Source organism: Pteronotus mesoamericanus, unplaced genomic scaffold, assembly GCF_021234165.1.
Source record: "Pteronotus mesoamericanus isolate MK-2021 breed Mesoamerican mustached bat unplaced genomic scaffold, CSHL_Meso_final contig_202, whole genome shotgun sequence".
NCBI classification, from domain to species: domain Eukaryota; kingdom Metazoa; phylum Chordata; class Mammalia; order Chiroptera; family Mormoopidae; genus Pteronotus; species Pteronotus mesoamericanus.
In genome coordinates this window covers 2403699-2423834 of record NW_026555086.1, presented here as the reverse complement: position 1 = coordinate 2423834, position 20136 = coordinate 2403699, and the positions used below count along the sequence as shown (strand labels likewise).

At 52.8% G+C, this 20136-nt stretch overlaps 1 protein-coding gene across 3 annotated transcripts in view; it reads right to left on the bottom strand.

The window, feature by feature from the left end:
* Nucleotides 1–6623: 6623 nt before the first annotated feature.
* Nucleotides 6624–20136, bottom strand: part of PHKB (phosphorylase kinase regulatory subunit beta) — a 92594-nt gene continuing 79081 nt past the window's right edge. For all 3 annotated transcript variants that reach the window (XM_054570306.1, XM_054570305.1, XM_054570307.1), the window contains exons 27-31: nt 11339–11473; nt 10359–10488; nt 9002–9109; nt 7420–7560; nt 6624–6810 (exon numbers count right to left, since the gene is read on the bottom strand). In XM_054570306.1, coding sequence (XP_054426281.1) covers nt 6673–6810; nt 7420–7560; nt 9002–9109; nt 10359–10488; nt 11339–11473 — 652 coding nt within the window. In that variant the 3' untranslated portion in view covers nt 6624–6672. The remainder of the gene's footprint in view (nt 6811–7419; nt 7561–9001; nt 9110–10358; nt 10489–11338; nt 11474–20136) is intronic.

The following is a 20136-nucleotide window of genomic DNA, read 5'->3' as shown; positions in this document are numbered from 1 at the left end:
AAACCCCGCTGAGGCGCGAGGTCTAAAAACATGGCCTTTGGCCTCAGTGACGTGGAAATTCCCGGCTCCCTTGGTAAGTCATTTCAGGGACGTGGAAAACAGGACATGTGTGCTGTGCAGGGAGGAGGAAGACCCTGGGGGTGAGGAAGGATGGGGGGCGGGGGCGGAGGCTGACACGGGAGAGGTGTGTGCGAAGGTTCACGCCGCCAGGGCGGGTTCAGAGAAGCGGGGAACGGAGAGGCGTGGGCGGAGGAGGCCATGCCGGGGAGGCCAGGGCCGGGGGGGCCCCACGCGGCGGCTGGAAGGGAGCCGGCTCCTGCCCGGGAGCCCGAAGCAAGCCCGGGCCTCGGCTCCAGCCAGGGCGGCACCTGTGCCCGCTGGAGGCGGGGCACGTCCCCAGAAAGCCTCCGTGGGTGTTGCTGGCTCGTCACCGCGCTCGACATGTGGGCCGCGAGTCCCTCTCTCCCACCACCAACATGCACACGCACATGCTCATTAAACGTGGATTTGAAGCGAGAACATCTTGGAAGGCGGCCCTGCCCCACCCCGCACCCCCCCCCCGCCCCGGCGCCTGCCGCCCACAGGCCGGCCGCCCACTGGCTCAGCGGAGGCCCCGGTTACTCACCGCACAGCCAGGCACCCTTCTCCATCCCTCCTGGTCTGAGCCCAGACTGTCCGCCCTCCAGATGGTGATAAATGACCCAGTCCCATGGACAGGTTGACAGAGACAGAACAAGCAGCAAATAAAGGTCCGAGTGTAATGTCAGTCCAGAGAGGCTGCTCTTTCCATGAGACAGCTCTTTCCCAAAGGCGACATCCTGGGGAGAACAGCACCAACGCTGCAGAGCAGGTGCCTGCCTCCTGCCCTTGACCCGGAGCACTGACAAGGACGCAGGCCCCTCCCCCGTACCCAGTTCAGGCGGAATGGCGGGGGCAGCTCAGAAGGGACCCAGCGTGGTGAGGGCGGGCCAGCCGGGCATTGGGCCATTGCTCCGGCAGGGGGGACCCACGCAGGCGGGGACTCGGTGGTTGGAAGGATAAAATGGGGCAACGGCTGGGAGCGCTCCTTGCACAGGCGGCCGATGCTGTCGTGAGTCAGCAGCGCAGGGTGCGTGTAGACCCCTGGCCGGAGCGGGAGCCAGGTCGAAGGCCGGTGCCGCCGCTGCTCTGAGGCCAGCGTGCCCGTGGAAAGGTCAGGCTCCCTTGTGTGCGACCAGACAAGGCCTGTGAACAGCGAACACTGCATTTCATGGAAGTGCAGTGGGACAACTGCCATGCAGACCTGCTGTCTGATACCATGCGCCACGCAGCCTTCGGCCACAACACAGCGCCTGTGGAGGTGCGGTTCTCTGCAGCGCCTTTCCTTCACAGCCACCCTCTGAGGTGTAGTGGGCAGGGACTGGCTCCCCTCCGGCACCCGAGGAGGACAGAGAGGGTGAGAGAGACCCACGGAACAGCGGGTTTCCTCCGATGAGGCAAGGTGACGACAGGTAAGTGTCTGCGCCAACCAGCGTGGGCGCTGGTGCCCTGGGTCTCTTCTTAGTGGAAGAGTCTAAGGGAAATGTCACCGGCAGAATGTGTTTTAACTGGACAGTGGCCGGCGCCGCCCGTGCCAAGGCCTCAGGGCCCTGGGCAGGCAGCGGCAGGACCCTTGCTGGTCGCCCCCCACGCACGACAGAGGGGATCAGTGGGCCTGGCCCGCGCGGCCGCGAGCAGCTCTTACTGCTGACGCCACCCGTTCCGGTTCGTCACCTCCCCGCTCCGCAGAAGCTGAAAAATCGCTTGTATTATTCATTTGCGTAAAAGCTTCCAGCTTCAGAATGTGACTACAAAGCTATTTTTACAAAGTTGGAGTTCTCAGCTTTTTGCTTTCGAATGACAAACGTAATTCATCAGTGGTTCTCGTAAGCATCGAGCTTACAATTTTTTTTTACCTTTCATTTTCTAGGAGAGAGAAACATGTGCAGGTTTAGTGAACTTCTCGAACGCTCACCACACGGTCCTTGATCACATAAAGCTACTAAACGGCCGAGTCCCCCTCCCGTTTTCAGAAGACCGGAGGATTGCCGCTCACGTTAACCATTTATTACCCACCCTCTTTTCCTGTCTGTCAGCGGGCATTTATTCAGCTCCTGAGGCGCGCGATGCCGCTTGTTTGGACGTGGAATGGGATAGTTGTATGTCAGTGATTATATGAGTCCCTTATTTAGGTTAGTCAAGTGCTTCAGTCCCAGGTAAGTGACTCTGTCTTCATTTCTCCTTGCATTTTCAGACACTTGCTTTCTGTGTGATACTCACGCTGGTTAAATTACCAGGGTGCAGATGATGGCTCACACATACACACTCTTTCTTTGTTTTTGGTCCCAGCTTCTCCCAGATGTTCAATGCTCTTCCGATTTTTCTGGAACACAGTGTGTTCTCGTGATCTGAAGATTCGGTTCTTATTTAGGGACAACGTTGTCCCATCTCTGCTTTTTTCCTGCGCCCGGCGTAGCCTTCCCGACCTGTGGATCCCGACCGGTTTTCTCCAGGGGGATCAGCCTCGCCCGCCCCGTCCAGCCGCGTCCATTTGACTCACTGGCATCAGCTCTCCGGGCGAGGCCGCTGTCAGCGGCCCTTCCACAACCCCAGGGAGACGGATTACCTTCGCCACAGCGTGCCCGCCCCCATCTGTGCTTCTCCGTGGCGTTTCTGACGGCTCGTCAGTCCCATGTTCCCACCCCCAACTGGGATCTAAGCTCCGCCAGGAGAGAAGTTTGTCTTTGTTTCCCCGTCGCTGCGCCCGGCCTCTGACGCACAGCCGATGTCCAGCCAGCGTGTGGCTGAGCTTCCCAGCTTCCCCTGAGTCAGCACGAGGGTTTCCAGTGGTGTCTGTCTTGTGTTTTGCCGTTTCTAATTTATGCAACGTGTTTCCTCAGCTCCTTTTTCTTCCTCATGGCACTGTCTTACTTTGTCTTTGCTTTCTTCCCTCATTGATTCCTTTTCTCTTTAACTCCTCCCAGAGCATTCGCTGTGGAGGATGCTCTATTTTGTAAAGTAGATTTATGCTCGGACTGGGAACTCCGTGGGTGCACGGACACAGTGCGGCTGGTCTTCGGAACCTTCCCCAGCTCCACTCGGTTGTCCTCTCCAGGCTGTTTCCACTGGGTCCCTCCTTCTCGGGCGCTGAGAAAGAGTCAATGCCCCCTGTGTGGAGGGACAACCTGGCCCTGTAGGGCGCTGTCCCCGGACACAGGATGTCCTGTGACTAGGTGGAGTCAGCTCAGGTCCCGTAGCATGAAAACAAAATTACAGGGGAAACAAGACCACTTACCAAACCTGCTCCCCACTGCCCGCAAGCCCCCGCAGGCCGCAGGCAGGTACCCACTCCCGGGCCACCCGCCGCTGGAGACGGGGAGCCTGGGGGCCACGGTCCCCTTGCCCCTCACCTGCCTCCCTCCCTCCATGCCTCCCAGGTGAAAGATCGAAATGCCCACTCCCAACAGCCGCCCCCTTCCTTGTGGGGCGCAGCTGCGACAGCCACGTGGTCTGTGTGGTGCGCGAGGTGCCCCGGCCATGCCGTCCCGGCCGTGCGCGCTGGTGCGGGGTTGTCTCTGCTCCCGAGAAACGGCCGCCTGCGCACAAAAGCGCTGGCCCTGCTCCCTCGGGGCTGCGTGCGCCCAGAAAGGGTGCCTGTTTCGGAGCCACACGGAGGCCACGTGGGCTGGCTGGTAACAATGCAGGAGGATAACACAGGTGTGGCCCGCGCAGTCCCTCCAGCTGTGTCAGGCTTTTATCATTTATCTGCTGATGTTGTCCTCACCCGCCCAGCCTCCGGGAGGCCAGCAGAGGGGCCCAATGCAAGTTCCAGTTGAGTCTCAGCCTTGCTCTGCCTTCCTGGGCTTCTGGTCCAAGGCCGAGGGCCACCCGGGGTGCTTGGCTCAAACGTCCTCCCTCATTTTCCATTCAAGTTTCTAGCCTCTGAGACAGAGGGATGTAGTGGTCCAGCGGCGTGTGACAAGGCTTCTGCGCTGCTTCTTGCTGCAAAGCCTTGCTTCTTGCCTCTCCTGTGTGCGGGTGCCGTCTCTGTCCCGCACAGCCATCTGTGCCCGTGTCAGCTCCTCCGCGGTCACATGTCGGCTCTTCCACACGCGTGCTCGCGGGGGAAGGCTCAGGGCAGTCAGGGCCTGCGCCTCAGGGCTCCGGTGCGGAGGTAGGTTTGTCTGGGTGTTCCCTGTCCTTTGCTGTCCTCAGGCACTGCAAGCTGATCACACACTGAAGGCCACATCCCAGCGGCCCCACACTCTGAGTTGGTAAAACTGAAATAGGACTTTTTCAGGCTTATTAACATGGAAGATCTGGAAAATACCATGTTTTTAAAAACAATGCTCTGGAAAGGCAGTTGAATTTGATACGCAGTCAGAAGCTTCCAGCAGACGTCGCTTATACAATGAACCGACACAGAGGCTTGGCCACTGCGAGGGGGGAAGCTTCCCCTCAGATCTCACTCTGGTCACACCTGGGGACATGTGCGCTCAGCTGCCGCCAGCCCCTAGGACAGCTGGGAAAGCGTTTGGGCTCTGTAGGGCAAAGGAACGTCTGCAGTTCCTAAGTTCTGTGTCCTAATTCTTATTATTATTTGCTTTTATTTTTCTTTTTAAAGGTTTTATTTATTTTTAGGGAGGGGAAGGGAGAGAGGGAAACATCAATGTGTGGTTGCTTCTCGTACGCCCCCTACTGGGGACCCGGTCCGCAACCCAGGCCTGTGCCCTGACTGGGAATTGAACAGACGACCCTTTGGTTCGCAGGCTGGTGCGCAGTCCACTGAGCCACACCAGCCAGGAGCTATTATTTGCTTTTCTAATAGGAAAACACATTGTTTTTTATGGAGGTGAACATCAAGATTTCCTGATGCCAACGTATCTTTCCGAACAATAAATTTTGAATTCCACCAAAACCAGAGGTCGGTCCGTGCGTCCGACTCCGAGTGCCTTCGGGAGGTGGGAGGGCTCCGGGGTCCTGCACACACACCAGGCAGCAGGAAGCGGAAGCACAGGGAGGAAACACACATTCGCAGGGGACCTTTGATCTCAACCGAGACGGCGACAGATTTCTGGCAACGCTGCTCGGCTCATCAGGCTTTTTAAAAAATTCTTAAAAATACAGCACAGTTCACTGGCCTCCAGATTTCAGCAAAAATCAAACCCTCCACACGGCTTTTGCTCTTTATTTCCAGCTCCCCGGCTTGGAGGCGTCAGTCCTCAGTTCTCTCCGCGTGCACCTCAAGGTTATTTTTTTTTTTCATGCTTGCTTTATAAACTAGGTTCATCATCTCTTTTTGTAGCTTCCTCTCTTAACCTATCCACTCTTCTCCATCCTCCCCCTCCCCTGGAGACGTTCCACAGGTCAGGCGTGGCCTCCTCCTCAGCTTTGCCACCAGCACGCGTGCGACCCCCTCAGAGCTGCGGCATGTGCTGCCCGCCTCCCGTGTGCCCACACATCCAGTTATTTGATATCAGTGGGATTGTTCCGGAAGCCACTTGTCCTTTATTTCTTAGTCTTGTCCAGACTCTTCAACAGGCGGCACTGTGTGACAAGCCTGACTTCTCAGGTGAAACTCCCTACGAAGGCTGTTGAGAAAAGTCTCTCACGGGCCGCACTGGATCTTTCAGTAAGAAAACAAACTCATAAAACTTAAATGTTTAATCTGCTTTCTATTTTTATTAACACTTTCTTAAGGAAGTGTGATAGCAAAGTATGTGTAATGGTAGGTACCGTATATTCTCTTCTATTCTGTCTCCACATCAACTCCACATGAACAAAAATATTCAGGAATATTAAACTCAGTATTGTGAACATGAGGACAAAGAATGTGTCCAGATATACTCATTAATTCAGAAATAAAACTTAGTAACATTTATTTTTGTTTTTACTAATACAAACTAGGTTAGCCATCCATACTTCTGAATAATCTTCCACGTCCTATTTTTAGCAAGAACTCACAGAAAATATTTGACCTGGTCTTACTGGTGTTTGTAATACAAGTATCATAGATGTTGGATCAAATTTATGATGGTGTTTTAGTCCCACTCCTACAGTTAGCACAAATACAAAGCCATTGTCAAGTTTACAAGATAAAAACTCTACAGTAGTTCTGTAAACTAGAATTTTACCAACAATGCAGTTTCTGAAAATCAAAACGTCAGCTGGCTCGGTCTGCCCTCATGATGCATTTGATATGTATTTTCTAGCATGACCGCGCCACCGAGCAGGTCGCCGCCCGCCCGATGGCCCTTCACTCCCAGGGAGACGGCCACTCGGCAAACCCACTTTCATGGCAGCGCGTGAGGAACTCAGTCCAAAGAGCTATGATTTATTCTGATGAGCTACTTGATCATGACACATGCAGTGGGGAACTTTCAAGTCACACACGGTTCTGTTGTTAGTGAAGGCTGTGGCTGTAGCGGGCGTGACCACGAGAATGTCTTTCCCTGGATCACAAGCACTTCTTACCGCAAGGCGGGCCCGGGCAGGCGGCAGGCCCGACGGCCTCGACAGGGGCGGGCGACCGCCTCCCCAGCAGGCCCGGCGCGTCCCTTTGCGGCGCGTCCCTTTGCGGCGCCCCGGTGAAGCTTCCATGCAGCGGGGCGCGCCCGGGGAGGCGGGGCTCAGCTGAGCCCGCCCGCCTCCTCGCTAGCTGACCAGGCACGGGTCGTCGCCGCTTGGCTTGACCTCCCCCTGCAGCAGCAAATTCATCACGACCTTCGTCAAATAGCTGCAGGTGCCCCGCTGGCCCAGCGGGGGGGTGTTGTAGAAGGAAGTCATGCCGTCCTGCGAAGGAGAACAGAAAGCAAGTCGTTCGGTTTCACGGTCGGTGAAGAGCGGATCGGCGGAATCGGCGTCAGGCCGGGGGACTCGCGCAGAGATTCCGTGTGGGGAGAGGAGCTCAGCGCTGGCCTCTCGCTCTCCCGAGGCACCTTCTCAGCGCACAGGACATGTGTGGGCGCCTGGGGCCCCCTCCCGTGTGCGGGATCCGCTCATTACTTAGGGACGCTCTCTGCAGGGGACCGTGGCTGGTGCGCAGTGAGCCAGGACGCTGGGGCCTGGTCCGCACGCCCCATGGGGATTTACGGCCTCGCAGAACCCAGGCCGCTGCCCGTAGAGCGCATTTCGACCGCCGCCTCCACAGAGGAAACTCATCCCGTCCTCGGGTCCTTTTCAGTCCGACCTCACGGCCCAACCAGCTCCCAGTGGGCGGGAAGGTGGTGTGATGGTAGCTCCTCAGGAAGTCAGGCTCCCGGCCCCCGGCCCCCGGCCCCCGCCCAGCACTGCTTTGCACTCAATAAACCCGCCGGGTAAGGTAACTGATGCGACGTTAGGGATGTTTGGAAGAGCCGAGACAACGGACAGCAATCTGCAGAAAGCTGCTTTTCTACTCACTTCTTTGCCTGTGTCCTTCAGTCGGCTCTCGTCTTTTTGGAATTCCTGAAACGCTTCTTTAACCAGCTTGTCCAGGTCGACTTTGTCTTCGAACTCCAGCTCTGGGTTCCTTTCCAGGACAACGGACACAACCATGAGCAGCTGCAAGAGACAGACAGGGACGCCCATGAAGCAACCATAGAGCAAGTGACCGGGAGTGGCCCTCTTTCCTCGACTGACGGGCGGCTCTGCCCAAGGACAGAGCCCGCTGAGCCCGACCTGCTGGCGGCGTCAGTACGACGGGGACGGCACCTTGTTTTCACAGCGTGCCACTCCCCTCCTCGCGGCACGCAAGCGTCGTTCGGTAACAAAGTAAAACCAGCCGCTCAGGAGAATGGCCCTCCCCGCCCGCTCCACCGACGGCACCAGGGCGCACCCTCGCCCTGGGCGTGGCTCCTCCCTGGCAGGATGCCAACGCCAGCGTCCAGCGGGGCCGGGGCCTCCCGAGAGGTGGCGGGAGGACAGGGCCAGTGGGGGCTCCGGACCTAGGCTCGCAACCGAGTGGCCGGGGGCCCAGCGCCCCGACACGCGCCTCGTTCTGTGCCAGCGCCGTACCGGGCGGCTGTGTTAGAATGCGCACGTGGCCCTGGCCTCTCTGTCATGCGGGCGCGACCCATCTGCGCCTCGGCGTGAGGCAGCGCCCGAGAGCCTGGCTCCCCGAACGCCCGGCCCCAAGCGGTGGCGCTCACTCGGGAGGCTACGCCGCCCTGCGCAGTGAGTATGAGCGCACAACGCTTGGCAAAGGCTTCCTGGCGGCAACAGCTCCTCCTTTGTTCCTGGGACATGAACAAGACCTAACGACCCCCAGTGCGGGGACCTCCCTGACTGTTCTTTATTGACACGTCTCCAAAGCAAACCTAGAAAGAACCATGGGAAACACGTTCGGAAAAACCCAGGGGCCGCAGCCTGGGGGACCCTGGGGAGGGCTTGAGCCAGGAGTGCGGTGCTCTGCCCCGTCCTAAAGGGAAGCTGCTTCCACCCGGGCAGGGCCCCTTGCGGCCGCAGGGAGCCCCTCTGCAGGCACAGGAGGTCCGGGTGCCGGGCCCCAGGCAGCGAAAGGCCGACAGGACAAGGACAGCACTGGCCCTTTGCCCGGCCCCACCTTTGCCCGACCCCGGCTCTGGGCTGCGGACACTTTACAACAGCCACGCATTGTTTCCACCCCGGAAAGAGCCACACAGACAATGGACAGAAGGCGGCAACTGGCTCTTTTGCGATGTGTGAACTCGCTTGCCGCGCAGGGGCGAGCGTGCACAGAGAGAGGCGGCCTGTCCCTCTCTGCCCTGGGGGGTTCCAGGTGTTCGGCTTGTCCGTGGGCATCGACTGGGGTTCAGCAGCGCCGCCCTCCTCAGGGCCCTGCTGGAGGGGCTCCAGGTCAGGGCTCGGGGTCGGGGCTCCGGGCCAACGAGGAGCGCAACACCTAGGCCGGTCGCCTGGACATGAGCGGCCGGGGCCGGGGAGGGGGGGCGGTGGGGGAAGTGAGGGGGGTGGCAGGCAGGAGGCAGGGCCCACATATGCGCGGGGGGCAGTAAGGGGCACCCACCTCCACAACAATCTGCCGGTACTGTGGCTGGTCGATGTTCCCCAGCATGTCCTCCACAAGCAGCGAGAAGTTCATCTCGTACATGGTCATGTCGGACAGGGTGGGCTGCTGCAGAAGAGAAGCCGCTCAGCGTCAGCATGCGGCTCGTACGCGCCGGATCCCACCACACAGGGGACCTTCGCCTGCCAATCAACCCTCTTTCCCAGCTTCTGTGCAACCCTAGAGAGCAGGTCAGCTCTATGGCCGCCGCATAAGCCAGCTAACTGCTGTGAGAAACCGAACCTCCAGTTTTTGGTAGTTGTCATTGCTACGTTAATGTTTTTGGGGGGAAGGGACTACATTAGAAAATCACTTCAACACACAAAAGGAACAGTCAATAATTAAGACAACAAATGAGTACACATTGCTTCTAGAACGGACACGGGAAGTTCAGCGTGTGGTCAGATGGCTGCATGCGAGTCCCTTGCGGGCGCCTTTCTGTCGTTCCCGTGGCAGGTCCCTCCTGCGCCGGGAGCCCAGGAACGCATGCCAGGAAGCCAGGACAGCACGTGTGTGGGAAGGGGGCACCAGGAGGCGGAGCTCAGACTTCTCTCTCCTCTGCCCTTTGAGTTTCGTTTAAAGCAAGAGTATTGTGTTGCCTTCTGTTCACCTGCCCCAAAGCAAACTAAGGCAGGAAATAAACTCTAATCCAAGCCTCCGGCTGGGCGCAGAGCGGACGGGGCTCTGAGTGTCGGGGAGGTAAAAGGAACCGCCAGAACTCCCAGCAAAGGCCCCGAGAGGGTGAGTGGTGAGTCCCACTTGCGAGCTTGGCCCTCAGGGAAGTTTACAAGGAGGGGCCATCGGAGCCTCAGGACAATGTGATCGGCCTCCAGCCCCCGAGGGGACGGGGGAGGGTCTCCATCAAACAAGAGCAAAGTCACTCCACCTGCTATAATAAGGCCTCGTCCCTATATTCAGCGTGGTCCCTCTACTGTGTTCTGCATTCAGTACAAACCAACATGTTGTAGATGTTCCATTTTCTACAAGCATTTAGGGGAGGGGTGTCCGGGTACCTGAAGGGAGCAAACACTAGAATATAAGTCTAATCAATGGGGCTGGAGGTATTATTTTTCCAATCTGAGTTACTTTTATTTTCAGCTGTGGTGCCCTCTCTACAGAAAGCCTGGCTCTACCAAGTGGATATTTTGCTTTTAGGTTATGCTTCTCAACATTACTTGTGTATGACCACGTCTCAGTGCCCCAGCGAGGCTCCCTGAGGAAAGGGAACGCGCGGGCGTCCCCGTGGCGCAGAGGGGATGGTGGCTCTGCCGCCCGGCCCCCGGGCAGTGCCGGCCCTGACGGGCGCACCGGGCGGTACCTGTGGCAGGTGCTTCCCAGCCACGACGAGGCCGTTGGGCGTGCGCTCCAGGATCTGCCACACGCGGTCGTAGAACCCCGGGGGCGTCCGGTTCAGAGACCCGTTGATCTGACGCCTGTTCAGCCAACACCTGTGGACCAAAGAGGTGGCCTCAGTGCGGATATGCAGCTCGTCCTGGCGGAAAGCAAGGCTTTCCGTGTGGACCGACCATTCCACTCGGGCGAGCAGGAAGCACCAGACCCATCGATGATGCGTATCCCGGCACAGGCCACGGAGACTGCTAAATATTTCATAGAGAAAGCAGAGCTCGCAGGAAAGGAGAAAACCCCTAGATTTTAAAAAATTTAACAAGCAAAACGTTCTTCACTAAGAAGTCACAAGGTTAAAAATCTTACCATGTGATTACATGACTTGAATACCCAAAGCAGCTTCCTTGAAAAAGACAGGAGCAGCTTAAATAATTACATCAAAGCCTTTTCTGCTATAAAAGAAAGCTCTGCAATGCCATGCAATCCACGAGTATTTGTTTTTCTCTTATTCTCACTTCAGCTCAAGGCAAGCCTGTGGAAGGGCTGAGCCCAAAGAGCGTCACAGTCCCCTGGGGGGGAGGGCGGGACAGGCAACACCACGCTGGGTAACAGGCCCAAAGCAAACCGTGAGGCCAGGATGGCGGGAGCAGGTGGGGAGAGGTTCAGGGATCCTGCAGAGGCTCGGAACGGGGCTGCCCACAGCGGCGTGAGTGCTGTGTTCTGCACAGGACCATAAAAATTAAGAAACGCCTATAAACTACACCTGGGAAGTGTATAAAATTCACATCGACACCGAAGCCAGCCAAAGCCAGGCGCTCTCATTAGCACTGCGGCGCGCTGTCCGCCTGCTCCTCACGGCTCTGTATTCCTCGTTAGTGCCTATTTCATGAGCATGTCGAGTTCGAGGTTCCCCTAAACCGAGGGCCCTGCAGGCCACAGGGGCCTCTTTACCTCCCGTTCTGCTGAGGCTGGAGGATGTCCAGCAGCAGCTGCTTGACCTCGCTGGGCGACAGCTGATACAGGTCCGCGGCCGCCTTCTCCCCGCCGCGGATCTGCAGCTCATACTCCATGGCGTGGATGATCCACCTGCAACAGAAGGGGATGCATGACTCAGCAGCCCTGGGAGGGAAGCCCCCCGCGCTTCTGGCGGGAAGGCCCCTAGTGGCACCGAGCCACGGGGCGGGAAGTGAAGGCTGGCCACGGGACACCCCGGACCCACTGACGTAATCCCCGACGCAGGGCTCCGTGTCAAGCTCAGGCCCCCGCACGAGGCCTGCTCTTGCGCGCGTGGCCAGGCAGCCAACAGGAGACTAGGTTCACTGCTTGGGATCTCGCCACACAGCATCGTACCCGCTGGGCACAACAGTGCCCTGTACAGAGGAACTGCCACACTATTGTTTTCTCCATACGAGACATATGCAAAACCCACATAGGATAAAAGTGAGTCATTTCCAGAAGAGGGCTGAACTACGCTCTTACACAAATGTCCCTTTTCCAGGAAAGACAAGCATTTTCACCTATTTACTTTGCTCTCATTTCTCTGTGATTGGAGAGGACCTCGCAAAAGTATCAACCTTTGAAAAACAGGGACACAGTTGTAATTTACCTAGTATATTTGAGAATGTACTTTAACCAACAGATTTCAGAAGAATCTTCTTTACAGATGTTTAAATACAGGTATTTAAGTGTTGTTCATGTACCTATTCTTAAGGATATCTACTCTTTAATAGGTACTCAAATGCTACTTATGAAATAACTTTTATTACAGAAAGAGTTTTAATATAATTATTTAGGCAAGTGTTCATGGAGCACTATTTGTGTGCCTGGTGTGTTCCAAGGTGGTATAGTTTTATGCCTGGAAATGCCTAAAACATTGAATTACTTTACGCATGAGTGATTTTATTTTTTTAATCTGAGAAGCTTTTAAAAAAATTATTTGAGAGGGGAAAGGGAGGGAGAAACAGAGGGAAACATTGACATGAGAGAGAAGCATCTGTCAGTTGTCTCTCCCACACTCTCAGCTGGGAACCAAACCTGAAACCCAGGCATGTGCTCTGGCAGGGAATCGAACCTATGACCTTCCGGTTTGCAAGACAATGCCCAACCCAGTCGGGGCTAATTAAGCAGCTTTTAAAGAAGCATCTTTATAGGTGCTTTTCATTTTGCTCAGGCACTGTGTCCTGAGGAGAGAACGCAGGTGAACTAGCTTTGCAAACCTAGGAAACTCTGCCAATAAGACCGTGGCTCAGGGAACCGAATGGCCCACGCCATTCAGGAGGCTGGGGACCTGGTTTCACACAGCGACTCCCTGTGCCTTGTCCCTGGCCCTCCTGTGAACACTGAGCAGGTAACAGAGAGTGCAGCTGGGCATCTGAACAGAGTGGGCTTCCCTTCACCCCGGCCGCGCTGTCTTCCAAGGCGGGGCCATGGGGCCCAGTCCGTGGGGAGATGCGCCAGTCACAGCGGCGAAGACTGCAGCGGCTCAGTCACGACGCCCAAATATGCCACGCACTTGAAACACTTCCGAGAGACAACCACAAGGCCACTGCAGGTACAGGGATGAAAACCCTGGTGGGAATAATCAAAAGATGCAAGTCCTTCTTCCTGCCCAGGCTGGTTTTCAGAACCACAGGAAGGCGCCCTCACGGGATGACCAGCGTCTCCCAGGGGGACCGGCAGTGAGAAGAATGGAGAGCCTCCCCGGCTGGGCCGCGCCCCAGGCCACAAGGCGAAGCGCCCCTGCTCCGTGGCTGGCCCGGCCCCACTGCCCTCTGACCGAGTGGCGCCCTGCCCCTCCTCCTCCCGCCCCCCCCTCCCCCCGGCCCCGTCCTTTGCTCTCGCCGCTTCTGGGAGGTAGGGCTTTATTAGCCTGTCGCTGAGGTGCAGACCATGCAGTAAAACACGGGGGTCAGAGATGCTTCAGAGATACACAAGGATGGGCCATTGTTTAAACAACAGTACATAATCCACGGTTAATCACTGCTCATCGGTAAGAACAATAAAGATGGCAAAGCGTTTACAAACAACAGAATGAATGTTTGTGATGTGTGCGGCAAAACGGGCCTGAGTGCGGCAGAACGGAGTCTGACAATCTGTACTCCTCCAATCAGCTGGAAAGGAAAACTAGACTAAGCCTGTGTTATTGCCAAAGACTGGAAACTCTTTACTTGTTCATCCTTATCATTATTAACTACATGTTGTCATGAGGACATAGTTACTTTGGATGCTTTGATATTAAAGTTGCCTATGAAATTAGCAGTGACAGTCACATTTCAGGTAAAAAAAACTGCTCTGTGGACCTCTCTTTAAAAAAAAAAATTCTATTTTTAATTTTACAGGTCAGGCAGAGTTATCTCCTATTTATTGTTTTCTTTCTTTCTTTGGTTAACATTAAACACTCACATTTGTGGCAGCTTAGCTACAACAGAAAAAAACGTCCAATTACAACACCAGAAGCCCCGCCTGCAGCCTCCTCCACGGCCCCAGGGCGTGAAGCGGGGCTGGGCCTGACTGAGGTGTGGTCCCAGCTGGCACCACGGGTGGGCCTGGCTTGGGGTCCTGATTTTTTTTTAACAGTAATTCTGGGGACAACTAGAGAAATCTGAATTGGAATCAGATATTAGGTGGTATTAAGGAACTATTACTAATTTCGTTGCGTGTGATAATAGTATTGTGATTGTTAAGAAAATGTCCTTCTTTAGAGGCACTTACTGCAATATTGAGATTCAGAAGTGGAAGAGGCTGGGACTTGTCTAATATACGACAGAAAGAAGATGAAGCAAACATGGCAAATGTAAATTGCTAACAACTGCTCACACTATTTAAATAGTGGTTATATAGGGATTTGCCAAATCATTCTACTATTAAATATTTAAAAATTTCACAATGAAAAGCAAAAACAATAAAGACAGACTTGAATATCAATTTGGTCATTTACCGACTGTGCCCCCACTGGCGAGTTATTTTTCAAATGGTAGTATTATTATTACTTGTACCATTCACTTTATGGAATTATTTTGAGGAATAAAAAAGACACTGCATGTTAAAAGGTTTTGGAAATTATAGAGTCATAAAAATGTTGTCAACCTCTTCGTATTTGATTTTTAGACTCACGATGAAAAAAGGTAATTCAAACTTTTAATTTATGTCTTGGAATTACTTAAGTGCATGCTACTCCATTTAAATTCAGGAGCTATCCTCTTCTAAAACAACTTTATTTTAAAAATCCTTTTTGAAGTCTTGCAAAAATTTGAGCTATTACAACTAAACACAGTCTATCACATTTACCTTTTAAAATCTTCACTACCGTAAACAAAGATAGTTGGAGATCTAAAAATTTCCCCCCAGGCTTCTTCCTTCTGTTCACAGAATCTCAGCAGTTGTGTGAGCAAATTATAGAAAACATTGTACTCCAGCCACAGAAGAAAGAAGGTGGGTATTTCTCATTCATTTGAGCACAAATGAATATAACTTATCTGTTAGATTATTGCAACACATTTACTCATTTAAAAATATCGGTCAAACCAATCTTTTTGGCGTGGAATTCTTGAAAAGGCTAAAAGAAAAACAGCCTTAGACGGAAGCCACCACTATCCAGCACTAGGAGGCGTAAAGTAAATTACCGACTAATGGGCACATCAAAGCCTTTGAAGCCATTTCCAGAACTACTAACACAGAAGGGCATGCGTGCCTTTCTCCGCAGGGGAAAGGGACTCCTTCCCCTGCTTCCCGCCAGCAGTCACCAAATCCCATCCGGCCACACCGTGCAAACGCACTGAGAGCCAAGCGGGAAAGGAAGCAGCACACGGGGAAGGCCAGGCCTGTCCACGTTCCCTCTGCTTAAAAAAGCAGCGACGAGCTCAATGGGCCTCAGGCAAGCAGGAGAGCGGCAGACCCCCAAGACCGCCCTGTCCGCCTCCGTAGGGGACAAGAGGTCTGGTCGGATGCCCGCACCCCACCCACGCAGCCCTGGGGCGGGTGGGGGTGGGGGCCGCTCCTTCCCCAGAAGCAGGGGGGAGGGCACCGCACCTGGCGCGGCCGGCGGTTTCCTCCTGACGTGCCCTGCGCAGAGAGAGGGGGAGGTGCACTGAAACCTGCCGGCCCGGAGAGCCGGAGGGCCGGCCTTTTCCAAGGAAGCCAGATGCTGCAAAGACCTCGCCGCCCCACAGCGAGACAGCTGTTTAGCCATTGCTCCGAAGCTACTTCCCGACGCCAGGAAGTCACGGCCGAGCCTGCCCTGGACCGCGACCGGATGACGGTACGGGCACCCGCGCACCCCGCGACGGTACCCGGGAAGGCCGCCGAGGGGCCTCTATCCCGACGCAGAACACGGAGAGGGCGACGGCTGAAAAGGCAAACCGAGCGTCCTGTCTGCTCGCCGGAGCCCGGGACTCACCGCCGTACCCGACCCGACCCTGCCAGGACGCAGACAGGCGCGGCACCGTCCGCCTCCCTCGCTGCCCGTCGCTGCACGGCGGGCGTCGACCGGGCGCAGGCCCGAGGAGGCCGCAGGCCGAGGACCCACCGCGCCGCGCTCTCCCAGGCGGGGGCCGCCCGGGCTGAGCGCCGTGGTCGCCGTCGCACAGTAATGGGCCTGTCAGGAACTTGATCTATCGCAGCCTAAAAGCTGAGCACCGATCAATAGCACGACAGCAAATCAAATCTTTATCAGACTAGAATACCATTCCCGTGAACAGGTTAATTTTGCTCCCTGGAGTGTCTGATAGCCGTGAACTGGAAGAGGCCGCACTGGCATGGCTAGCCTTGGAGGAAAGAGAAAAGAAACACGGTGGTATTGAGCTACTGAGGCGGGGGCGGGGGGCGCAAATAAATGTAAAAACCCCAGAACCTGGGAGACAGGGGCTGAAGCAGACAAGTGGAAGTGCGCACGGTGCGGGGGTCCAAGTGGGAGGCGCCACGACTGCCACGAACGTCCTCCTGTCTTACGTCCGTCCGGCCCTGTGCACTTTGGCATTTCAGGAGGAATATGGTGCTAAAAGCTGACCGCACTATCCATCTCTTTAATCATAATCAACATTTAAACAGAAACAATAGTAAAAAGTCATATAAATGAGCTTGAAAGCTTTAATTAACTTAAGGAAGTTGACTGAAAAAGAACATAAGGTCTGTCTGGAAGCAGTCCAGCCCTTGTTAGGGTAGCAAGAACGGTGTGAGAGACGTCAACGTAACCTGGCAGCCAAGGAGAGTGGACTGGAATGCACAGGCATGAACGATGACTTCACTGTGCTAGTCCGTGGGGGCGGTAGACACTTGTTGCGTGAGCGTGTGCACTGTGTGGCCATCGCATTCAAAATGACTGAGCGAGCAGAACAGCAAATCTCCATCAACTTTTGTGTTAAGCTTGAACATTCCTCTGGGGAAACTACTAGATGATGCAGAAGGCTGCAGCCGTGGGCAACGGGTGATTGGCAGCTTCATCGCGACAACGTGTCCCGCACGTGCATCATGTCTCATGCAGTTTTTTGGCAAAATATCAAATCATCCAGACGACTCAGCCCCACTACAAACCAGATTTGGTGCCCTGTGACTTTTGGTTTTTCCAAAAACTAAAATCACCTTTGAAAGGGAAGAGATTTCAGGCCATCGATGAGATTCAGGAAAATACAACAGGGCAGCTGATGGCGACTGGGAGAATTGTGTGAGGGCCCAAGGGGCCTACTTTGAAGGGGACTGAGGCGTCATTGTCCTGTGTGCAATGTGTCTTGTATCTTGTATTTTCTTCAATAAATGTCTCTATTTTTCATAGTACATGGCTGGATACCTTCTGGACAGACCTCGTATAGTCTACAAATCCTCCCCTACCCCCTAAATCCCGCTTTGTTTTAAAATCATGCTGCAATCACTATAATACCAAGGGGTGACTTAGAAGAGCAACAAGTTCAACATTTTATAAGAAATTTGACCTTCAAGGACTCTGAAAAATAATTCATTCACCAATTTTAAGCAAACTCAAACCACCCCAGGATTAACTGAAGGTGAGTTCTGTGAAGAAACGTGTTTGTTGCCATCAGTGAGCCGACGGGCAGGGCGCCGTCCACTGCAGGAGCAACGGCCATGTGAAACTCGTCGAGGACAAGCACAGTAGGCTGTCTACGAAACAAGTACACAGTGTCTGTTTCCCTTCTGGGTGGGCACTGTCACCAGCCCACAGACAGGGAAGCCACCATGCTCCGACACCCCCGGGGGAGAACCAGGGCTCCGAAGCCTTATTTCTTTGATGAGAGCAGAGACAAGCTGGCTTTCGTTTTTCTTAAATTCACCATCACTAGCTCAAAGCAAGCTCCCTGCGCCTGCTTATCACCTAGATATTAAATAATCTATCACCTTTCCTGAGCATCTCCTATGAGCTAGACCTTGACACAGGAAGAGAAGGCTTAGTCCCTATCTTTGGCAGATGTAAATTCCTTAAACAAATTACTCCTTACGAAAAAATGAGATTGCTCTTCAACCGCAAATGCCCCAGGGTTTGCGGCTGACCCTGTGAGTCCCACGTGAGAGAAAAACACACCGTGAGTTGGCCAGGGGCCCCAGGACCATGCACAGTGGGAATACAATACCCCAAGCAAGTCCCGGATGAGTTCGGGGCGGTGAATAATTAAAGCATTGTGGCAAGCTTCTTCATTAGGAGGTTTTTTGCTATCACTAAATATTAAGTCACATGCCGTTTCCTGACATTTTTATTTGGGGTGACACAGTTGAAGGGAAAAAAAAGATATTTGTCATGGAAGGCACTGAACATATAGAGTATCTGATGCCAAATCAGGAAGAAAACTATTTTTAGAATAATCTAGACAAAGAGAAAAAAGTTTCAGGTCAGATTCATATTCAAAAAAGGAAATAAACATTGGAGTTTTGAAGAAACATAAATTAGCCCAAAATGCTGGATAAGCACTAAAGGAAAAACTAACAGAGGTTAAAAACAAAACCAGCATTGTGAAATCCTGGTAGCCTGGTAACTGGGATTTGGAGGCTTTGTGGGTGCCTCTGCAGGGGGTGCACCCCAGAGAGAGGCGCTCCCGAACAGACATGTGTTTTCAAGAATGTGCTCTGGACGAGTTATAACCCACTGCTCAGCCAGGCCCAAAGAAACGCCCCAGTGGGGTGAGGCAGTCCCTTTACCGCCTGTGCAGATACTGAGAATCACATTTCACTGAAAGACAACTCACATGAAAGACCCATCTCTGTACCATCAAATGCAGTGAAGGACTGGGGCTGAAAACATTAAAGCAGAGATTGAATGAATTAGAGTATGATTCAAAGAGCTCATAATTGATTCATAATATTTCTCAATATTTGAAAGGAATAGTTTTAAGGAATAAAAGTGAAGGTTAACATCAATGCAGAGTAAATTCACTTCTTGATCAGAAGAAAAAAAGAGATAAAGAATGAAAAATTCACGTGAAATAAACTATAATTGAGGTCAGGTAAGTACTCTGTAAAATACCTTCAACTAAAGAATTTTAAATAAAACTGGACAATATCACTTACAAAGTAGAAATATCCTAGAGAAAATAACTGACACCAATTTTATGTGTATTTTTCAGATATTTCTCACACTTACATTACATATATGTACAGTATTATTATTCTTTTATAAAAAGTAGAACAATATATTTATAACTTACTGTTTCACTTATCTTGGACACATAAATGTCAGTATACAGATTTCATCTTATCACTTGGAATGGCCACACAGCATTTTACGGTATGGCTGTAACAATTTACTTAAACTATTTCCTACTGACAGATATCTGGGCTGTTTCCAGTATTTCACTATTTTAAACACTGCTGAAATGAAGACTTCTGTAAAATGTGTACATTTCTAAGATGAAAATTGTTGAAATAAGAGGTATATAGATACTGTCCACTAAGCAACTAGTTTTTTATATGTAATTTTAAAAAGGAAAAATGGGTAATCATTTTTCATGAAAAGCTACCTCCTCATGTGCAAAATTAAAACTAAGAAGCAAAAGGGAACTAAACCCAACAAAAATGAAGAGAAAAAGTAACAACAAGGAACCATGATAAATAGAAAACAACATAAAATGTCAGGGTAAGTCAAAATATTTTTTAAATGGCACAAATATGAAAGACATATTTCTACCAAAAGATGACCTCAGATCAGACTAAGAGTGAATACAGCCCAAATACTAAATGCAAAAGAGAAGTGTGTACAAAATGAAAAAGGAGCACAGAAGGTGAAGGGATGGAAAATAGTATATACCAAGCTAACGATGACGGAAAAAAGAAAACAGGCTGGGCAGTAAGATTGGATGGAAAATAGTTCAACTGTTACATTTCATGCATTGTAATGGGAACTGTGCTCGCAGTTTTAAGACGTCCTTAACTCTTAGAGCTGCCCAACGCAGTAGTTACAGATTAAGCAACGTGACGATGTACTTTAAATGTGGCAGGGCAGCAGGCAGGGTCGGAAAGGACGAAGACTGGCCAGCGGACGGCACCTTGGAAGCTGGGTGACAGTCTAGGCACTCGGGGCTGTGTTATACTATCCCCTACGTGACTGCAGATGTTCGACGTTAGGAAAAAAAAATCTTTTTTCTAAGAATTCAAGTTGAAAAGCAGCAATAAATGACACAAGGGAAGCTGTGGTGATAAAAACTATAAAGTAACAGGGACAAAAACAACGCTTTGAAAGGTACTGCATGTAAAGTGAAACTGAGAAGCAGGCAGGGGAAACTGAGCAATCCCGCATCACGAGGAGAAAACTC